General features: G+C 56.3%; 1 protein-coding gene across 4 annotated transcripts in view; it reads left to right on the top strand.

Moving 5' to 3' along the window:
• LOC133346027 (semaphorin-4D-like) overlaps positions 1–19933 on the top strand; it is a 45815-nt gene that overhangs the window by 14493 nt on the left and 11389 nt on the right. The window contains exons 1-2 of one of the 4 annotated variants that reach the window (XM_061557609.1): positions 14021–14274; positions 17755–18056. In XM_061557609.1, coding sequence (XP_061413593.1) covers positions 17963–18056 — 94 coding nt within the window. In that variant the 5' untranslated portion in view covers positions 14021–14274; positions 17755–17962. Of the gene's footprint in view, positions 1–14020; positions 14286–16189; positions 16397–17754; positions 18057–19933 lie in introns of those variants that run through there. The other 3 variants (XM_061557425.1, XM_061557521.1, XM_061557334.1) reach the window with 3 other exon arrangements.

Genomic DNA, 19933 nt, shown 5'->3' with positions numbered 1-19933 from the left:
TGACACCTGTTGTATATTTGGAGTTTTCGTGTCTCTCTCGCAATGTTGTCGCTTGGCTCTCCAACACACCGGTGTGCTGTACTAGTGACGAATTGGCACGTTCTGTTTACGTGACAACCCTTACTAGTTGGCTGTGTCTGGTGGTGGTGGGTTTTAACGACACATTTATATATTTACGCGATCTAACCCAAAACATCTCTATTATGGATGATATTTGTCGCGAAAGTCTACGTGTTAAACTCACTGTGGCTGCGTAGATTTTTCTCAAGTTCTTCCCGTTTTTCCCTCTACATGTAAAATAAAAACATGCATTTAGAGTACTGTATTTGGCTACTGCTATACATTTTCACGTGATAAGCCACTTTGTTGAGCTATCATATGTTGCCAAGTCGCTTCTGATAAAGCGCTACGTGAAAGTTGCCCCTACCTGGTAAAATGAAAAATTTGTTTAAACGTTTGTATAAAATAGTTTAGTTTAGGTTGAGGTGGGAGGACTTCACTTGGTCCCTCACGTCTGCCAAACAACGCTTTAAAACTTTGATATCATTCACATCTTACAACAACAAAAAATACCGCACAATAGATTGTTTTAATCAAAAGTAGTTGTTTTTTTATTCCTATTCTTCTGCGAGATCGGCGAATTGTCAACGGGCACGGCGCAAGTGCATTAGCCAAGGACGGAATCGCGTGTTGCGATGCCAATCTGCTGCTTGGCGGTCACCGCCGTTCGTGGTTTACACCGTGCGTGTGCCGTGCGTGTGCCCAAGCCGTGGTCAGGAATCGAACTCGGGTCGCCGGGACCTTTTTGTGCCAAAGCCGCCTCCTCCGTCAGAATATGAATGTTTATTCATACTGGAGGAATCCGACAAGCTACGAAGCTCTTTCACAGATGTCCTTGCCTGGCGTGCGCTCGCGTCCCCAAGGGAAGCGTGCGTTTCTCCGGCGCTGGCCGCCCCTCGGCGCGCCGGTGAGCGCCATCGGGCCGTCCGACACCGGGCGAGCAGCCTCGCTGGCGTGCTTCAGGGGGGGGGGGGGGGGGGTTCTACCGATTGCGCATCGGATCGGCACGACGACCGGCGTTCCGTTCCGACGCGTTCTGGGAGCCTTATTCAGGGGCCTTTGGTCGGGAAGCTCGCTCCCAGGGACACGCGGAGTGAAACGTCGGACGTGGCTGCGAAACGCAAACGAAACGTCGAACGCCAACGCGTAAACGTTGCGACCCGTCGGGGAGAGCTGCGTGGTCACAAACCGCAGAAAACCTCCGCAGCGATGCAAGCGATCTATGGCCCCTCGGTCACGTAGCGTCGGAGCGTCGCTAGCGGGTAAGGGAGGGCGTGGTGGGGGGGGGGGGCAACTCTTACCGGCAACGACTACAACAACACAAACTTACTGACCTTGGAAAACTTTCTCAGGGTGATCTCTTTCGTGGGCAGAGCGCAACTGAGCACAGAGCCGTATGACATTTACAACACGGGGTGGGGGGGTGTTGGGGGGGGGGTGTTGGGGGGGTGGGTCCCTTGTGTTAATCACCCCGTTGTCACTCGCACAACGGGGCTCCTGTGTCCCGCCCGCGCGTGCCTGCACAAAGCGGCGCGCTGTGCGGCTCCCGCCTGCAGGGCGTGCGGCCACCGCGAGCGTGTGGGGGGCTGAGGGTGGGGGGGTAGGGGGGGGGGTCCGTCGGAAAGGCCACGGCACGGCAGGAGCACGGCAGCAGCTCGGGCGGCACGCTCGCGAAGTTGGAATCGCTCGCGGACGGCCTCCCCCGGTGATTGTTAGTTAGATTGCAGATGCATGGTGAGCCATTTATTATTCGGTAACAGTTCTCTGAGAGTGAGTGGAGGTCTCCGTGAGAGTGAGTGGAGGTCTACGTGAGAGTTGAGGTCTCCGTGAGAGTGAGTGGAGGTCTCCGTGAGAGTGAGTGGAGGTCTACGTGAGAGTGAGTGGAAGTCTACGTGAGAGAGAGTCGAGGTCTCCGTGAGAGTGGAGGTCTCCGTGAGAGTGGAGGTCTCCGTGAGAGTGAGTGGAGGTCTCCGTGAGGGTGAGTGGAGGTCTCCGTGAGAGTGAGTGGAGGTCTCCGTGAGGGTGAGTGGAGGTCTCTGAGAGTGAGTGGAGGTCTCTGAGAGTGAGTGGAGGTCTCCGTGAGGGTGAGTGGAGGTCTCTGAGAGTGAGTGGAGGTCTCCGTGAGAGTGAGTGGAGGTCTCCGTGAGTGTGAGTGGAGGTCTACGTGAGAGTGGAGGTCTACATGAGAGTGAGTGAAGGTTTTCGTGAGGGTGAGTGGAGGTCTCCGTGAGAGTGAGTGGAGGTCTCCGTGAGAGTGAGTGGAGGTCTCCGTGAGAGTGAGTGGAGGTCTACGTGAGAGTGAGTGGAGGTCTACGTGAGAGTGAGTGGAGGTCTACAGGAGAGTGAGTGGAGGTCTCCGTGACAGTGGAGGTCTCCGTGAGAGTGAGTGGAGGTCTACGTGAGAGTGAGTGGAGGTCTACGTGAGAGTGAGTGAAGGTCTCCGTGAGAGTGAGTGGAGGTCTCCTTGAGGGTGAGTGGAGGTCTACGTGAGGGTGAGTGAAGGTCTCCGTGAGAGTAAGTGGAGGTCTCCGTGAGAGTGAGTGGAGGTCTCCTTGAGGGTGAGTGGAGGTCTACGTGAGAGTGAGCGGAGGTCTCCGTGAGAGTGAGTGGCGGTCTACGTGAGAGAGAGTGGAGGTCTACGTGAGAGTGAGTGGAGGTCTACGTGAGAGTGAGTGGAGGTCTACGTGAGAGTGAGCGGAGGTCTCCGTGAGAGTGAGTGGCGGTCTACGTGAGAGAGAGTGGAGGTCTACGTGAGAGTGAGTGGAGGTCTACGTGAGAGTGAGTGGAGGTCTACGTGAGAGTGAGTGAAGGTCTCCGTGAGAGTGAGTGGAGGTCTCCTTGAGGGTGAGTGGAGGTCTACGTGAGGGTGAGTGAAGGTCTCCGTGAGAGTAAGTGGAGGTCTCCGTGAGAGTGAGTGGAGGTCTCCTTGAGGGTGAGTGGAGGTCTACGTGAGAGTGAGCGGAGGTCTCCGTGAGAGTGAGTGGCGGTCTACGTGAGAGAGAGTGGAGGTCTACGTGAGAGTGAGTGGAGGTCTACGTGAGAGTGAGTGGAGGTCTACGTGAGAGTGAGCGGAGGTCTCCTTGAGGGTGAGTGGAGGTCTACGTGAGAGAGAGTGGAGGTCTACGTGAGAGTGAGCGGAGGTCTCCGTGAGAGTGAGTGGCGGTCTACGTGAGAGAGAGTGGAGGTCTACGTGAGAGTGAGTGGAGGTCTACGTGAGAGTGAGCGGAGGTCTCTGTGAGAGTGAGCGGAGGTCTCTGAGAGTGAGTGGAGGTCTACGTGAGAGTGAGTGGAGGTCTCCGTGAGTGTGAGTGGAGGTCTACGTGAGAGTGGAGGTCTACATGAGAGTGAGTGAAGGTTTTCGTGAGGGTGAGTGGAGGTCTATGTGAGAGTTAGTGTGCTGTACAAGTAATGAATTGGAATTTTTCGTTCACCTGACAAACCTTACTAATTGGCTGTGTCGAGTGGTGGCGGGTTTAACGATATATTTACGAGATCTAACGAAAACAAAAACCTGTTATGGATAACATTGGTCGCGAAAGCCTAGGTGTTAAACTGACAAATTGCATAAGTAGATAAATTCCTGCCGATATTTCAACACGAAATGCAAGCTTGGGTAAGGCAGAAAAACAACAACAAGAACAGTCCCGGACCACGTGAGGACAACGCAAGTCCCTCAACAACATTGCATAGACCCATAAACTCGTACGGAGAGACCCATGGAGTTGTGATCAAACTGGGTTCTCAAGTGCGGTGGATTTGACGGTCTCGGGCTCGGGCGCCACTGACCGTGCCGAAGAAAGCCCCATCGCGGTCAACTTGGCTCGGCACTCGGTCGGGTCAAAAAACATTCCCAGCTCTCAAATTGTTACGCGACGGACATTGTTCTGGTCGGACAAATTACTTGGGCGATGTTACGCTGGCAGTGGGGTTGGATGCGCTCAAGCACGGCCAACGACGCAGCCTTGAAGGAAATGTATTTGTAATCGGCACAAGGGTCACTGCCCGGAACACTGTGGGTTCAATATAATTTTTTATTTCAAGGCATTGGTTATTGCTGAGCGTGTTACGTTTATGGTTATGGTGGGAGCGGATAGGAAAATGCTGCCGTCTGCTATATGGGCCAGAGGTTACTTTGCGAAGGGTTTTCAGAGGTAGCTCTTTGACATTTTCTTCGGTGGGTTTTCTTCCTCTACGCCGTGCAGCCCTTGCGGGAGTCACGTACGGATTCGTCGCCTCATGGCTGACGGGAGGCCTGGGGGTGCAATCGGGGTGAAAGAACCACACGACAAAATATTACACAACGCATCCATCACCCCGTAACATTGGTGGCAGGAAACGTCAAACGGCATTTTCGTTCAACCGTTTTTTTTATTTCCTCTTCATACTTTATTCCTGTGCACCGGCAGGATGTGGCGGGCGGGCGGGCAGGCGGGCCAGCGAGCGAGCAAGCGCTTGTGTGTGTGTGGGCGAGCGACACAAAAACACACACTGCCACCTGGACCCTGCACGTGGGTAACGCTTTGGCTACACGGCCGCAAATCTGCCGCCAGCAGACGCCAAGCTAGGCCGGAAGGGAGATAGGGTAGACCTGGGGGACCGAGAAGGAACGGGAGAAGTGAAGGGGCCATGGGAAGTGTAAGTGTGGTGAGATGTTAACTAACTCGCCTCGTATTCAGGTTGTGGGTTTGATCAAGACCCTGATGCCTGCTGTATATTTGGTGTTTGCGTGTTCTGTCTCCCCATGGCCACGTGGATTTTTCTCCGGGTCCTCCGTTTTTTTCCCTCCACATTTAGAATCGATGTGCTTTTCGTGTATTTGGCTGCTACCTGATAAGCCACTTCGTTGAGCTATCATTTGCGGGCCTCACCTGGTAAAGCAATATAGCTCAGCGGGCCTCACCTGGTAAAATAAAATAAAATAGTTTATAGTTTAAACGACCGACGTGTTTGTTGTTGGTGTTGATAACGGGCCGAATTATTCAATTGTGACAATCACCCTGAATGCCACCACGTCTCGTCAGATCTCGTCGGATCTGGGAATCGACGGACCATCGCCACCAGGGCTTTGCCATGGTCATGTTGGGATCTCCAGGAGATGTCAGTGATGAGTGTAATACCAAAACCACCTACCCACCTAAACACCTACGCCCCCACCCCTCTTGTGTCGGTTAATTCTCTGGGCTCTCTCCGGCTTCCTGTGGACGCCGCGACGAAGCCTTCTTCTTCCTAGCGTTGTTCCCGCTGTGGCGCAGGGTCCGCTTTTCGGCATTGTCTTCTCCATTTGGCTCGGTCCAGGGCATCTTCAGGGGATGCGTTGACCGTCTTCATGTCTTCCTTTATTCGATCCATCCATCGCTTCTTCGGACGTCCGCGTGGACGGCGGCCCTCTGGCTCAATACGCACGGCAGTCTTGGCCACTGATGACTCTTCACTTCGCTTCACATGGCCGTACCACCGAAGCCTTGCCTCAAGCATCTTGTCTCCAATGGGGGCCACACCAAGTCGCTTCTGAACGTCTTCGTTCCTGACACGATCCCATCGAGTGAGCCCGAGGCTCCATCTGAGCATCCTCATCTCCATGGTGTGGAGAGCTTGTTCGTGTACAGTTGTGGCTGGCCAGCACTCGGATCCATAGAGTGCCACTGGTCGGACGATGGTCTTGTATATTTTTCCCGCCGCGACGAAGCCAAACTCCCCTAAATAGTTGAATTCACGGCCCAACATCCCGATGCCGAAACCTGCATGGAAACGTCTCTGAGACTTCCGTGAGCCTCTCCGGGGTAGAACGCTTGACACGCTTTGTTGTTGTTGCTGGCAGCTGTTTCGTTCTTCCACTGCCGGACAAAGGCCTTCCCCAGCGCTGCCATTGCACGTGGCGCTGCGTGAATTGGTGTTGTTATTTATTATTAAAACCTTGCTTATTTATTTAACAGTAATCTGGTGGCAGCGGTGCACAAGCACGACACAAGAGCCCCCCGACGCACTCACCGACAGCGCCCGTGTGTGTGTGGCCTTAAAAATAAAAATATATATGTACACAGTCAATCATCGATTATCCGGCATTCGATTATCCGGCTTCCAACATCATCCGGCGGTGCCGGGCCGATCGGGCGAAACCGGCAAAACCGCCCCGAAGTCTGTCCCCAGTCCGGCGATCGGCACCATGTGCGTGACAAAACAAAGTAGCTACGCTTAATTTCGGTGTCCAATTCTGCACAAGCCCTATCATCGTAGGAACCTCCTGGTTACACCAGCCCACAGGGGATTATTGTGTCCGTCGTGCAGGGAGGGGCTGGGTGGGGAGGGAGGGGCTGGGAGGGGAGAGTGGGGAGGGGCTGGGTGGGGAGGGGCTGGGTGGAGAGGGGAGGGTGGGGAGGGGCTGGGTGGGGAGAGTGGGGCTGGGTGGGGGGTGGGAGGGGTGGGGCTGGGTGGGGAGGGGCTGGTCACCCCGTGGTGCCCTTATAAAACTCAACGTTTAACCGACTCACGCCGGCTTGTGCCCGCCCTCACAGTCCGGCATATTTGCGAAATACACCACGCCGCCGTTGACCCTGGCCATTGACCGAGCAACCCAACGTTCCTACCAGCTCCCTCCGCAGGAATGTGTTTACTTATTCAAAACGTATACAACACAACACCTAAAAGCATAACGTTATTCAAGAGTGTGCGAAGTTAGGATGTTTAAAATAATGATGATTAGTGATCCGGCGTTTTTGAAAACTCGGCGACTCCTTCCCCCACGAAGCCACCGGATAATCGATGATCGACTGTAGTCCGCGACGTTTCGGACAGTTCCCTTTCTTCAGAGCGCGTCATCTTTTCATGTCAAGGCCCCCCCCCGTGATTATTGACGAGTGTGATGTAAAAAAAAAGAACTGATTTATTAAGCGTCGAGAGTCGCCCGGGTCTCACTCCTCCTCAAAACGGAGCCGGAGGCATTCCTCGTCGCGGCCTGCGGACAGGAATCTGGCAGGGGCTTTAATCTCTCACATTCCCATGGGAGGGACAATTTGCAACACCGCCTGTCGGACCAGCAACCTCGCGACGACGGCTGTCGGCTATTGCCGCAACGTGACACCTGCAGACATCACGCACGCGCAGTTGCCGCGTGCGCGCGTGTCCAGTCGTGCAGCCCCCCCTCTGCAGCAGCGCTCTCCAACCAGTCCCAGGTTGGCGTGCCGCGGTGAATTTTTTCGGAATTCTAGGAAAGGTAAAAAAAAAATCCTCACCCGTTCGCAAGCTGGGACAGGCGAACTCTCTCCTCCGTGCCGTTCAGTGGCCCGTCCAGCCCCCACCCCTCCCCAACACCTCCCCCGCCCTCCCCTCTACGTCGGTCGCGGCGCAGTAGGGTGGCAGGGAGCTGCCGTCGGCCCCCCACTCCCGGCCCCCCACTCCCGACCCCCCACTCCCGGCCCCCCACTCCCGGCCCCCCACTCCCGGCCCATCTCAACTCCCTCGGGCAGACGTGCACAGAGGGCCACAGCCGCTGCAAAGCATTCCCACCCACACACGCAGGCACGCACGCACGCAGGCCGTATAAAAACATTAGCCTTGAACCAAATCACACCCGGAATGTGTCGGGCAAATCTCGTCGGTAGAGGTGGGGGGCGGGGGGGGTCGCGGGGCTTGACAGCTCGCGAACGAGTGACCGCCACGGCGGAGCAGGTGGCTATCGGCAGCGGCAATAAAATCCCGTCGTTGTACTGTACTCCCTGCGCCCCCCTGTACACGCTCCGCGTTGTCACCGGCCAGGGCGTAAAAATAACGCCGGGCCACGCGGGAGCAGAGTGGTCGTTTACCACTCGCGGTTTGCTTGTGACTTTGCGCTCCGTGAGAGCGTGACCCAGGCAGAGAGAAGGTGCGGGGTGACCCCTGCAGAGGGAGGTGAGTTGGTGGCGGTGGTGAGGGGGAGGTGCGGGACGGAAGCAGCTGGAGGGAGTGAGGTGAAGATTACGATGCTGGGCTCTGCGTTTTGTGCTTGCGGTTCGGGTCAAGGTTTGGTTGACTAGTATGGTGAGGACTGGCGTTAGGGTGGGAGTCTGGTTGACTAGTATGGTGAGTGTCAGGGTGGGAGTCTGGTTGACTAGTGTGGTGAGTGTGAGGGTGGGAGTCTGGTTGACTAGTGTGGTGAGTGTCAGGGTGGGAGTCTGGTTGACTAGTGTGGTGAGTGTCAGGGCGGGAGTCTGGTTGACTAGTGTGGTGAGTGTTAGGGTGGGAGTCTGGTTGACTAGTGTGGTGAGTGTCAGGGTGGGAGTCTGGTTGACTAGTGTGGTGAGTGTCAGGGTGGGAGTCTGGTTGACTAGTGTGGTGAGTGTTAGGGTGGGAGTCTGGTTGACTAGTGTGGTGAGTGTTAGGGTGGGAGTCTGGTTGACTAGTGTGGTGAGTGTCAGGGTGGGAGTCTGGTTGACTAGTGTGGTGAGTGTTAGGGTGGGAGTCTGGTTGACTAGTGTGGTGAGTGTGAGGGTGGGAGTCTGGTTGACTAGTGTGGTGAGTGTTAGGGTGGGGGTCTGGTTGACTAGTGTGGTGAGTGTCAGGGTGAGAGTCTGGTTGACTAGTGTGGTGAGTGTTAGGGTGGGAGTCTGGTTGACTAGTGTGGTGAGTGTCAGGGTGGGAGTCTGGTTGACTAGTGTGGTGAGTGTTAGGGTGGGAGTCTGGTTGACTAGTGTGGTGAGTGTTAGGGTGGGAGTCTGGTTGACTAGTGTGGTGAGTGTCAGGGTGGGGGTCTGGTTGACTAGTGTGGTGAGTGTTAGGGTGGGAGTCTGGTTGACTAGTGTGGTGAGTGTGCGGGTGGGGGTCTGGTTGACTAGTGTGGTGAGTGTCAGGGTGGGGGTCTGGTTGACTAGTGTGGTGAGTGTGCGGGTGGGAGTCTGGTTGACTAGTGTGGTGAGTGTTAGGGTGGGAGTCTGGTTGACTAGTGTGGTGAGTGTCAGGGTGGGGGTCTGGTTGACTAGTGTGGTGAGTGTTAGGGTGGGAGTCTGGTTGACTAGTGTGGTGAGTGTGCGGGTGGGAGTCTGGTTGACTAGTGTGGTGAGTGTTAGGGTGGGAGTCTGGTTGACTAGTGTGGTGAGTGTGAGGGTGGGAGTCTGGTTGACTAGTGTGGTGAGTGTCAGGGTGGGAGTCTGGTTGACTAGTGTGGTGAGTGTTAGGGTGGGAGTCTGGTTGACTAGTGTGGTGAGTGTGCGGGTGGGAGTCTGGTTGACTAGTGTGGTGAGTGTTAGGGTGGGAGTCTGGTTGACTAGTGTGGTGAGTGTGAGGGTGGGAGTCTGGTTGACTAGTGTGGTGAGTGTGAGGGTGGGAGTCTGGTTGACTAGTGTGGTGAGTGTTAGGGTGGGAGTCTAGTTGACTAGTGTGGTGAGTGTTAGGGTGGGAGTCTGGTTGACTAGTGTGGTGAGTGTTAGGGTGGGAGTCTGGTTGACTAGTGTGGTGAGTGTTAGGGTTGGAGTCTGGTTGACTAGTGTGGTGAGTGTCAGGGTGGGGGTCTGGTTGACTAGTGTGGTGAGTGTTAGGGTGGGAGTCTGGTTGACTAGTGTGGTGAGTGTTAGGGTGGGAGTCTGGTTGACTAGTGTGGTGCGTGTCAGGGTGGGAGTCTGGTTGACTAGTGTGGTGAGTGATAGGGTGGGAGTCTGGTTGACTAGTGTGGTGAGTGTCAGGGTGGGAGTCTGGTTGACTAGTGTGGTGAGTGTTAGGGTGGGAGTCTGGTTGACTAGTGTGGTGAGTGTTAGGGTGGGAGTCTGGTTGACTAGTGTGGTGAGTGTTAGGGTGGGAGTCTGGTTGACTAGTGTGGTGAGTGTGAGGGTGGGAGTCTGGTTGACTAGTGTGGTGAGTGTTAGGGTGGGGGTCTGGTTGACTAGTGTGGTGAGTGTGAGGGTGGGAGTCTGGTTGACTAGTGTGGTGAGTGTTAGGGTGGGAGTCTGGTTGACTAGTGTGGTGAGTGTTAGGGTGGGGGTCTGGTTGACTAGTGTGGTGAGTGTTAGGGTGGGAGTCTGGTTGACTAGTGTGGTGAGTGTTAGGGTGGGAGTCTGGTTGACTAGTGTGGTGAGTGTTAGGGTGGGGGTCTGGTTGACTAGTGTGGTGAGTGTTAGGGTGGGAGTCTGGTTGACTAGTGTGGTGAGTGTTAGGGTGGGAGTCTGGTTGACTAGTGTGATGAGTGTTAGGGTGGGAGTCTGGTTGACTAGTGTGGTGAGTGTTAGGGTGGGGGTCTGGTTGACTAGTGTGGTGAGTGTTAGGGTGGGAGTCTGGTTGACTAGTGTGATGAGTGTTAGGGTGGGAGTCTGGTTGACTAGTGTGGTGAGTGTTAAGGTGGGAGTCTGGTTGACTAGTGTGGTGAGTGTTAGGGTGGGAGTCTGGTTGACTAGTGTGGTGAGTGTTAGGGTGGGAGTCTGGTTGACTAGTGTGGTGAGTGTCAGGGTGGGGGTCTGGTTGACTAGTGTGGTGAGTGTTAGGGTGGGAGTCTGGTTGACTAGTGTGGTGAGTGTCAGGGTGGGGGTCTGGTTGACTAGTGTGGTGAGTGTTAGGGTGGGAGTCTGGTTGACTAGTGTGGTGAGTGTTAGGGTGGGAGTCTGGTTGACTAGTGTGGTGAGTGTCAGGGTGGGGGTCTGGTTGACTAGTGTGGTGAGTGTTAGGGTGGGAGTCTGGTTGACTAGTGTGGTGAGTGTGCGGGTGGGGGTCTGGTTGACTAGTGTGGTGAGTGTCAGGGTGGGGGTCTGGTTGACTAGTGTGGTGAGTGTGCGGGTGGGAGTCTGGTTGACTAGTGTGGTGAGTGTTAGGGTGGGAGTCTGGTTGACTAGTGTGGTGAGTGTCAGGGTGGGGGTCTGGTTGACTAGTGTGGTGAGTGTTAGGGTGGGAGTCTGGTTGACTAGTGTGGTGAGTGTGCGGGTGGGAGTCTGGTTGACTAGTGTGGTGAGTGTTAGGGTGGGAGTCTGGTTGACTAGTGTGGTGAGTGTGAGGGTGGGAGTCTGGTTGACTAGTGTGGTGAGTGTCAGGGTGGGAGTCTGGTTGACTAGTGTGGTGAGTGTTAGGGTGGGAGTCTGGTTGACTAGTGTGGTGAGTGTGCGGGTGGGAGTCTGGTTGACTAGTGTGGTGAGTGTTAGGGTGGGAGTCTGGTTGACTAGTGTGGTGAGTGTGAGGGTGGGAGTCTGGTTGACTAGTGTGGTGAGTGTGAGGGTGGGAGTCTGGTTGACTAGTGTGGTGAGTGTTAGGGTGGGAGTCTAGTTGACTAGTGTGGTGAGTGTTAGGGTGGGAGTCTGGTTGACTAGTGTGGTGAGTGTTAGGGTGGGAGTCTGGTTGACTAGTGTGGTGAGTGTTAGGGTGGGAGTCTGGTTGACTAGTGTGGTGAGTGTCAGGGTGGGGTCTGGTTGACTAGTGTGGTGAGTGTTAGGGTGGGAGTCTGGTTGACTAGTGTGGTGAGTGTTAGGGTGGGAGTCTGGTTGACTAGTGTGGTGAGTGTCAGGGTGGGAGTCTGGTTGACTAGTGTGGTGAGTGATAGGGTGGGAGTCTGGTTGACTAGTGTGGTGAGTGTCAGGGTGGGAGTCTGGTTGACTAGTGTGGTGAGTGTTAGGGTGGGAGTCTGGTTGACTAGTGTGGTGAGTGTTAGGGTGGGAGTCTGGTTGACTAGTGTGGTGAGTGTTAGGGTGGGAGTCTGGTTGACTAGTGTGGTGAGTGTGAGGGTGGGAGTCTGGTTGACTAGTGTGGTGAGTGTTAGGGTGGGGGTCTGGTTGACTAGTGTGGTGAGTGTGAGGGTGGGAGTCTGGTTGACTAGTGTGGTGAGTGTTAGGGTGGGAGTCTGGTTGACTAGTGTGGTGAGTGTTAGGGTGGGGGTCTGGTTGACTAGTGTGGTGAGTGTTAGGGTGGGAGTCTGGTTGACTAGTGTGGTGAGTGTTAGGGTGGGAGTCTGGTTGACTAGTGTGGTGAGTGTTAGGGTGGGGGTCTGGTTGACTAGTGTGGTGAGTGTTAGGGTGGGAGTCTGGTTGACTAGTGTGGTGAGTGTTAGGGTGGGAGTCTGGTTGACTAGTGTGATGAGTGTTAGGGTGGGAGTCTGGTTGACTAGTGTGGTGAGTGTTAGGGTGGGGGTCTGGTTGACTAGTGTGGTGAGTGTTAGGGTGGGAGTCTGGTTGACTAGTGTGATGAGTGTTAGGGTGGGAGTCTGGTTGACTAGTGTGGTGAGTGTTAAGGTGGGAGTCTGGTTGACTAGTGTGGTGAGTGTTAGGGTGGGAGTCTGGTTGACTAGTGTGGTGAGTGTGAGGGTGGGGGTCTGGTTGACTAGTGTGGTGAGTGTTAGGGTGGGAGTCTGGTTGACTAGTGTGGTGAGTGTTAGGGTGGGGGTCTGGTTGACTAGTGTGGTGAGTGTTAGGGTGGGGGTCTGGTTGACTAGTGTGGTGAGTGTGAGGGTGGGAGTCTGGTTGACTAGTGTGGTGAGTGTTAGGGTGGGAGTCTGGTTGACTAGTGTGGTGAGTGTCAGGGTGGGAGTCTGGTTGACTAGTGTGGTGAGTGTGAGGGTGGGAGTCTGGTTGACTAGTGTGGTGAGTGTTAGGGTGGGGGTCTGGTTGACTAGTGTGGTGAGTGTTAGGGTGGGGGTCTGGTTGACTAGTGTGGTGAGTGTTAGGGTGGGAGTCTGGTTGACTAGTGTGGTGAGTGTTAGGGTGGGGGTCTGGTTGTCTAGTGTGGTGAGGACTGGTGCTCAGGTTGGAGTTAACGTGAGCATCAGGTTGGGGCAATGTAGTTTTGCTAAAGGTTGGGACTGGTTTGTTCAGCGTGGTAAGGATTGGCGCCTGGGTCGGCTTGGCTTGCGTGATTCGGGGGTGTGAAGGTTTCGGGGGTTTCGCGATCTCTGCCACTCACTGCCGCGTGCCCCTGGGATTGTCTTCTCGCTCTCTCGGTGTTCACAGCGAGGGCGTCTTAAACTCCCCCAACCCATCCCCGTGAAAACAAAAAACCAAAACCCCAGCACAAAAATACTTCACCACCACCGTCAAAAACACGGGCTGACCCTCGAGAGGTATCAACGCACACACACAAAGACAAAGATCTCCCATATAGCCTGAACAGAATGTTGGGGCAAGTGCTGTTAGCGAGCACCTATGAAGGCCGGCACGGCACACGAGGGGGTGTGGGTGGCCAACACCACGCCCGGCCACCTTTGCCTCCCCGGTGGCGATGTTTGAGGCTGAGTCGACCTAGGGGGAGGCCCAGGAACCGGTTCAGATAATCGTCACCGGTGTTGATGGCCGTGAGCGGAGCGCGTTGAAACCGCTCCACCGCACGCACGCGCGTGCACGCGCGGGCAGGAGAACAAGCAGGCAGTCACATGTAGCCGCGATGGCCCGGCGCGCCAGTGCTGATGGTAAAAGCCCTTATGAAACGCGCACGCGTTTCATCATCGCACGCGTGTCATCATCGTCGTCATCCCGCCATATCTCGGCAGCCCACGCGCCCGGCCGGCTGCAGGAAGATTCGCTACAAAACCAAAGAGAGAAGTTTGTGATCCTTGTCTCTCGCCTCGCTCCGTTGGACTCGTGTGCCGATTTCGATCGCAGCCGTAGGGGAACATTCCGCTTAACCAGTTCTGTGAAACCGGCCACCTGGAGTCCCCTTGAGAGGGGACCAGGGTAGGGGTTTCATACCCCCCCTCTACCCCTCCACCCCCTTGCCCTGGGGGGGGGGGGGGGTGAGGGGTGTTCCCCAACAGCTGCTTTAAAATAATGAAGCACCCTGGCACAGCGGGCGATGCCACACTCCGCCCTGCCAGCGGTCGAATTAGCGCACGGGCTCCTCGTCGGGGCACTGCGGTGTGGAATCCCTACGCACCCCCTAATCGTGCATGGACCCCCCCCCCCACCTCTAGTGAAGAGAGAGGGGACCCCCGTTGCGAACCCTTGGTTTCAAGGGCTTCCGTACGATTTAACTTGACGCATGCCGGCCTATTGGCTGTGGATGAATTTCGGTTCCGTGCTCCACACCGGGTTTTCCTGGGCGGTGGCGGCCGTCGCGGGTGGGGGGTTGGGGATGAGGAGGTAGTCCGGCCCCCCCCCCCAAGAGCTTCTCTCTCGCCCACGCGGTCGTGAAAATCCGGTCCCGGGATCCGGGGCGGCTCCCGCTCCTTAACACCGAGCCTCCCGCTCTGCGACCACACTCGCGCACAGTGAGTGCCGTTCACTTTGAGAGCCGGGGGGGGGATCGCACCACGCTCCAGCGGACCGCACCGGATCGGAGTCACACGTGAGTTCCATGTGAGTCACACGGGGTGGTGGTGGTGGTGGGGGGGGGCACTAGCTCTCGTCGGTAAACCTTCACGTGAGATCTTCTTGGTTCTTTCGGTAAAGTCACGTAGAAGGGAAATAATAAAATAATAGAAATAAAACATAATAAAATAATTCTCACGACGTTTCGGCCACAACGCAAGCAGCCGTACTCAGGTGAAGAACAGGTCTGTCGTGAGAATTGTATTTTATTATGTTTCATATTTATTATTTTATTATTTCCCTTCTACGTGACTTTACCGAAAGAACCAAGAAGATGAATCCCTGCAGTCACGAAAGCTTTAAATCGAAATCTTCACGTGAGATGTTTCTCATAAGAGGCCGACTCAGTGGTGTTGTTGTGATTGGGTCGATGAAGAGGAAAAGTGGTGGAATTGGTGGCGCCGTGGTTTGGTTCGACGTTGAGCTGGCGCGTTGGTGGGGCTCGCTCGCTCGGCAGCGGACCGTACGGACCGGGTCATTGGTGGCCTGGCTCAGCGGTTGCTTGACTAAATGGTGAGGTTGCTCGCTGTTTTTTCCGGCTCGGCGTTTGGTCGGCTGAGTTTTGGGGTGGTTCAATGCCGAGGTGGAGCAATGATGGACTTGCTGCGTGGTGGTGATGGTGGTGGTGTGGCGACTCAGTTCTGGTCTGGCTCAATGATGACCTGGCTCAGCGATGGGCTTGCCATGCGGTGGTGATGTTGATGGTGTGGCGACTCAGTTCTGGGCTGGCTCACTGATGACCTGGCTCAATGTTGACCTGGCCATGCGGTGGTGATGTTGATGGTGTGGCGACTCAGTTCTGGGCTGGCTCACTGATGACCTGGCTCAATGTTGACCTGGCCATGCGGTGGTGATGTTGATGGTGTGGCGGCTCCGTTCTGGCCTGGCTCACTGATGAGCTGGCTTGGTGATGACCTTGCTGCGTGGTGGTGATGTTGATGGTGGTGCGACTCAATTCTGGCCTGGCTCACTGTTGAGCTGGCTCAGCAATGGGCTTGCCATGTGGTGGTGATGTTGATGGTGGTGCGACTCAGTTCTGGCCTGGCTCACTGATGACCTGGCTCGGTGATGACCTTGCTGCGTGGTGGTGATGTTGATGGTGTGGCGGCTCCGTTCTGGCCTGGCTCACTGATGACCTGACTCAGCAATGGGCTTGCCATGTGGTGGTGATGTTGATGGTGTGGCAACTCAGTTCTGGGTTGGCTCACTGATGACCTGGCCCAGCGATGGGCTTGCTGCGTGGTGGTGATGTTGATGGTGGTGCGACTCAATTCTGGCCTGGCTCACTGATGAGCTGGCTCACTGATGACCAGGCCATGTGGTGGTGATGCTGATGGTGGTGCGACTCAGTTCTGGCCTGGCTCACTGTTGACCTGGCTCAGCGATGGGCTTTTTGCGTGGTGGTGATGTTGATGGTGTGGCGGCTCAGTTCTGGGCTGGCTCACTGTTGACCTGGCTCAATGTTAACCTGGCCGCGTGATGGTGATGTTGATGGTGGTGCGACTCAGTTCTGGGCTGGCTCACTGATGAGCTGGCTCAGCAATGGGCTTGCCATGTGGTGGTGATGTTGATGGTGGTGCGACTCAATTCTGGCCTGGCTCACTGTTGAGCTGGCTCAGCAATGGGCTTGCCATGTGGTGGTGATGTTGATGGTGGTGCGACTCAATTCTGGCCTGGCTCACTGTTGAGCTGGCTCAGCAATGGGCTTGCCATGTGGTGGTGATGTTGATGGTGTGGCGACTCCGTTCTGTGCTGGCTCGGTGCGGGTTTGTGCGTCGCCGGCGGGCGGGCGGGCGGGCGGGCGGGGTGATGTTGGGGCAGGTGGTGTCTCTCGTCCGCCCGGCCGCGAGCCTCCTGGGCGGCACGTGTTGTTGGCCGGAGGAATGCGCGAGGAATGCGGAGCTTCGGGAACTCCTCCCGCGCCACCCCTGCCAGTTTGTGGAGGAGGACGAGGACGAGGCGTTCGTTGGTTGATGGGGGAAGATGAGAAAAATAACGGGCGGGACGTGGCGAGTCGCACCCCCCCCGCACCCTCTCCACTCGCTCGCGGCGAAGACCAGAAGAACAGACCTGGCTCAGACGACTTGAAGGGGGCTTTTGTGAGGAATCGTCGTGTGTGTGTGTCTGTGTGTGTCTGTGTGTGTGTCTGTGTATGGTTGTGTGCGTGTGTCTGTGTGTGTCTATGGTCATGTGTGTGTCTGTGTATGGTTGTGTGTGTGTGTCTGTGTGTGTCTGTGTGTGTGGGGAGCGGTAGTGTAGCGGTTAGCGCGCTGCGCTATGAACCTGGCGACCCGGGTTCGATTCCCGCTCACGGCTAACACCAGTGACGATGATCTGAACCGGTCCTGGGCCTCCCCTAGGTCGACTCAGCCTTAAATGAGTACCTGGTGCGGTGTGTAAACATCGCCACTGGGGAGACAAAGGCGGTCGGGCGTGGCGCTGGCCACCCACCCCCTCGTGTACCGTTCCGGCCTTCATAGGTGCTCGCTAACAGCACTTGCCCCTACAGTCTGTTCAGGCTATACGTGGGATCTTTGTCTTGTCTGTGTGTGTGTATGGTCGTGTGTGTGTCTGTGTATGGTCGTGTGTGTGTCTGTGTATGGTCGTGTGTGTGTCTGTGTGTGTCTGTGTGTGTCTGTGTGTGTCTGTGTTTGGTCGTGTGTGTGTCTGTACGTTGGGGGAGTGGTGACCCAGGTTCGATTCCCACTTGAGACCAATAACAGCGGCGAATATGTGAACCCAGCCCTGGGGCTTCCCTAGGTTGACTTGGCCTTAAATTAGTACCCTCAACAGACTGTTGAAGGCTGTATGGGGAATCTTTGTATTTGCATGAGCTGTGAGTGCATCTGCTGTGTGTGTATGCTCTGTTTGCTATGTTTTTGCTGCGTGTCATGTTGCTGTGTGCTGTGCACGTATTGTGTGTGCATTTGTCCTATGCCTTGTATGTACTGTGTTAGCCTGTCATGCATGTGCTATGTGTACTATACGTGTACCATGCGTGCCGGTTGCGTTTGCTGTGCTTATGCCCGCCAGTGCGTGTGCTGTGCATGTGGTGAGTCTGCTGTGCGTGCGATATGTCTGTGATGTGTATGTGGTGTGTCTGTGCTGTGCGTGTGGTGTGTCTGTGTGTGTGGTGTGTCTGTGCTGTGCCTGAGTGCGCTGTGTGTGTGTGTGCTGTGGGTGTGGTGTGTCTGTGATGTGTATATGGTGTGTCTGTGCGTGTGGTGTGTCTGCGCGCTGTGTCTGCGTGCGTTGTGTCTGTGTGCGCTGTGTCTGCGCTGTGCGTGCTGTGTGTCTGTGTGTGTGGTGTGTCTGTGCTGTGCCTGAGTGCGCTGTGTGTGTGCTGTGTATGTGGTGTGTCTGTGCGTGTGGTGTGTCTGCGCGCTGTGCCTGCGTGCGCTGTGTCTGTGCTGTGCCTGAGCGCGCTGTGTCTGCGCTGTGCCTGTGTGCTATACAGATGCCGACCTGCGTGACGAGGTAGGACGGTTTGCGGCAGGAGGAGGAGGCAGAGGAAGGGACCCACGGCAGGGCCCTTGGCTATGCTCGGTGACCACTGCGTTCTTCTACGCAACACCTAGGGTGGTGAGGAGGGTGGTGAGGAGGGTGGTGAGGAGGGTGGTGAGGAGGGTGGTGAGGAGGGTGGTGAGGGGAGAGCAGCAGGGGAGATGGGTACCGTGCCGGCACTGGCGCTAGTGCTGGGAGCGCTGTGCGTGGCCGCCCAGGGGCCGGTGGTGCCCCGAGTCAGCTTCTCCTACGAAGGTGAGCGCTGGCTGTGGTGGTGATGGTCGGTGCGATGGGTTTTGTGCGATGATGGTGTGGGTGAGGGCGTGGTGTGATGGTGGGTGTTGCGATGGTGGTGGGTGTGATGGTCGTGATGTGATGGTGATGTGATGGGTGCGTGATGGCTGGAGGGTGTGATAGCGGCCGTGATGGTGATGGGTGGTGATGGCGCTGTGTGCGATTATGGGAGGGTGTGAAAGTGGTTGGTGATGTGATGTTGATGGGTGTGGCGGTGGTGGTGGCGGGCGTGATGGAGGACGATTTGATAGCAGCCACGGCGGTGGAGGATGCGGTGATGGTCTAGGCTGCGATGGTGGTGGTTTTAATGGCTTCCTCGTTTAACTCGCACCGCTCGCCCTCCTTGCCACGCTGTTCCGCGTCCCGCGGTGCATTATACGGGGCCGTTGGATTGCCGGGTAGAAGTGGTGGTGGAAGGGGGGGGGGAGCTTCTTATGGAGCCGAGTGAGATTGCCTGCACCGGAGTGACAGCAAAGGAAACTCCGGTGCGCTGGTCGGCAAGGGCCAGTCGGCCGATCCGTGCCCCCCCCCCACCTCGCTCGCCGTGCGGGATTGGGCGACGAGCGAGAACCGGTGGGGCGAGCCGTTGTGCCCTGCCGATGGCGCTGGCCTGCAATGGCCTCGTCCCAAACGTGCGTAATATTCGCGCAAAGTCTCGTCGCATTTTCCCCCGCCCTCCAGGTCAGATCGTTTTGTAACGTTTAAATGTCGAAGCAAATGTTTTTGGCGTTTTTCGCTCGTCCTTGTACCAGCCCAAGGTTTTCTTCTCAAGTTCTCGGCGGAATAACAAAAACCCGTTTCAACAAAATCAAATTCTTTCCCTTGCGCTGCCGCCGCTCTGGAATTCCTCCCCCCTGTCATCTCCCGCCTCTTTCGAAGCTCGCACGAGAATAAATAAATAAGTCGAGAATAACCTCGGCTTTAACCCGAGCGACGTGCTGCAACTCCTCTCCACGTCACGTTTTCGTGGACCGTTACCCGCCGGCCACTTTGACCTTTTGAACCTTTGGGCCCCTCCACAGGCATGGCATTCCCGCTGCCAGCGTACCCGCACGCGGAACGCCCGCTGTGTATTTCCCACTGCCTGTTCAACCCCCCCCCCCCCACTCCGAGGGAGTGATGATCGTAATGATTGTGTTCATAGTGGGAGGTGTTGTTAACGGCGCCATGAGGCCGGCGGAACGAACGGTGCAAATTTCGCCTCCGATGATTATCTCTCATCATCAGCGGCGTCCCATTGGAGATTACAACCCCCGCCCGTCCCGCGTGTAGCTTGAACAGACTGTTGGGGCAAGTGCCGTTAGCTAGTAGCAGGACCTATGAAGGCCGGTACGGTGGTACACGAGGGCGTGGGTGGCCAGCACCACGCCCGGCCGCCTTTGTCTCCCCCAGTGTACCCATTTGAGGCCGAGTCGACCTAGGGGAGGCCCAAGAACCCCTTGAGATAATTGCGTCACTGGTGTTGGGCGTGAGCGGGAATCGAACTCGGCTCGCCGGTTTAGCAGCGGAGCGAGCCAACTGCAACAACAACCGCTCCCCGCAGCGCCCACGTCGCCCCCCGCACTTAAATGGCGCCCGCTTATGATTATTGAGCGCTCGACGATTGCAGTGTCGATAAAGCCGGGGTTTAGGGGGGGAGGTTCGGAACACACGCCCCCCCCCCCCCCCCCCGCTTCAGTTCACGCGGCACACGAATGTGTGCCGTGCGGTCCGCGAATTCGTGACCCGTTCGTTGCGGCCCGGCGGCCACGCGAGCCCAACCGCGATGCAGCGGCGCACAGGCAAAATTTTTTTTTTTCCCCAGCGATCCGCTGCCAGAAAGTTTCGGCCGCACTAAT

This window comes from Lethenteron reissneri, chromosome 1, assembly GCF_015708825.2.
Source record: "Lethenteron reissneri isolate LAM-NWPU_2019-01 chromosome 1, ASM1570882v1, whole genome shotgun sequence".
Taxonomy (NCBI): Eukaryota; Metazoa; Chordata; class Hyperoartia; order Petromyzontiformes; family Petromyzontidae; genus Lethenteron; species Lethenteron reissneri.
The sequence above is the reverse complement of the archived record's forward strand: the minus strand, read 5'-3'. Positions and strand labels throughout refer to the sequence as shown.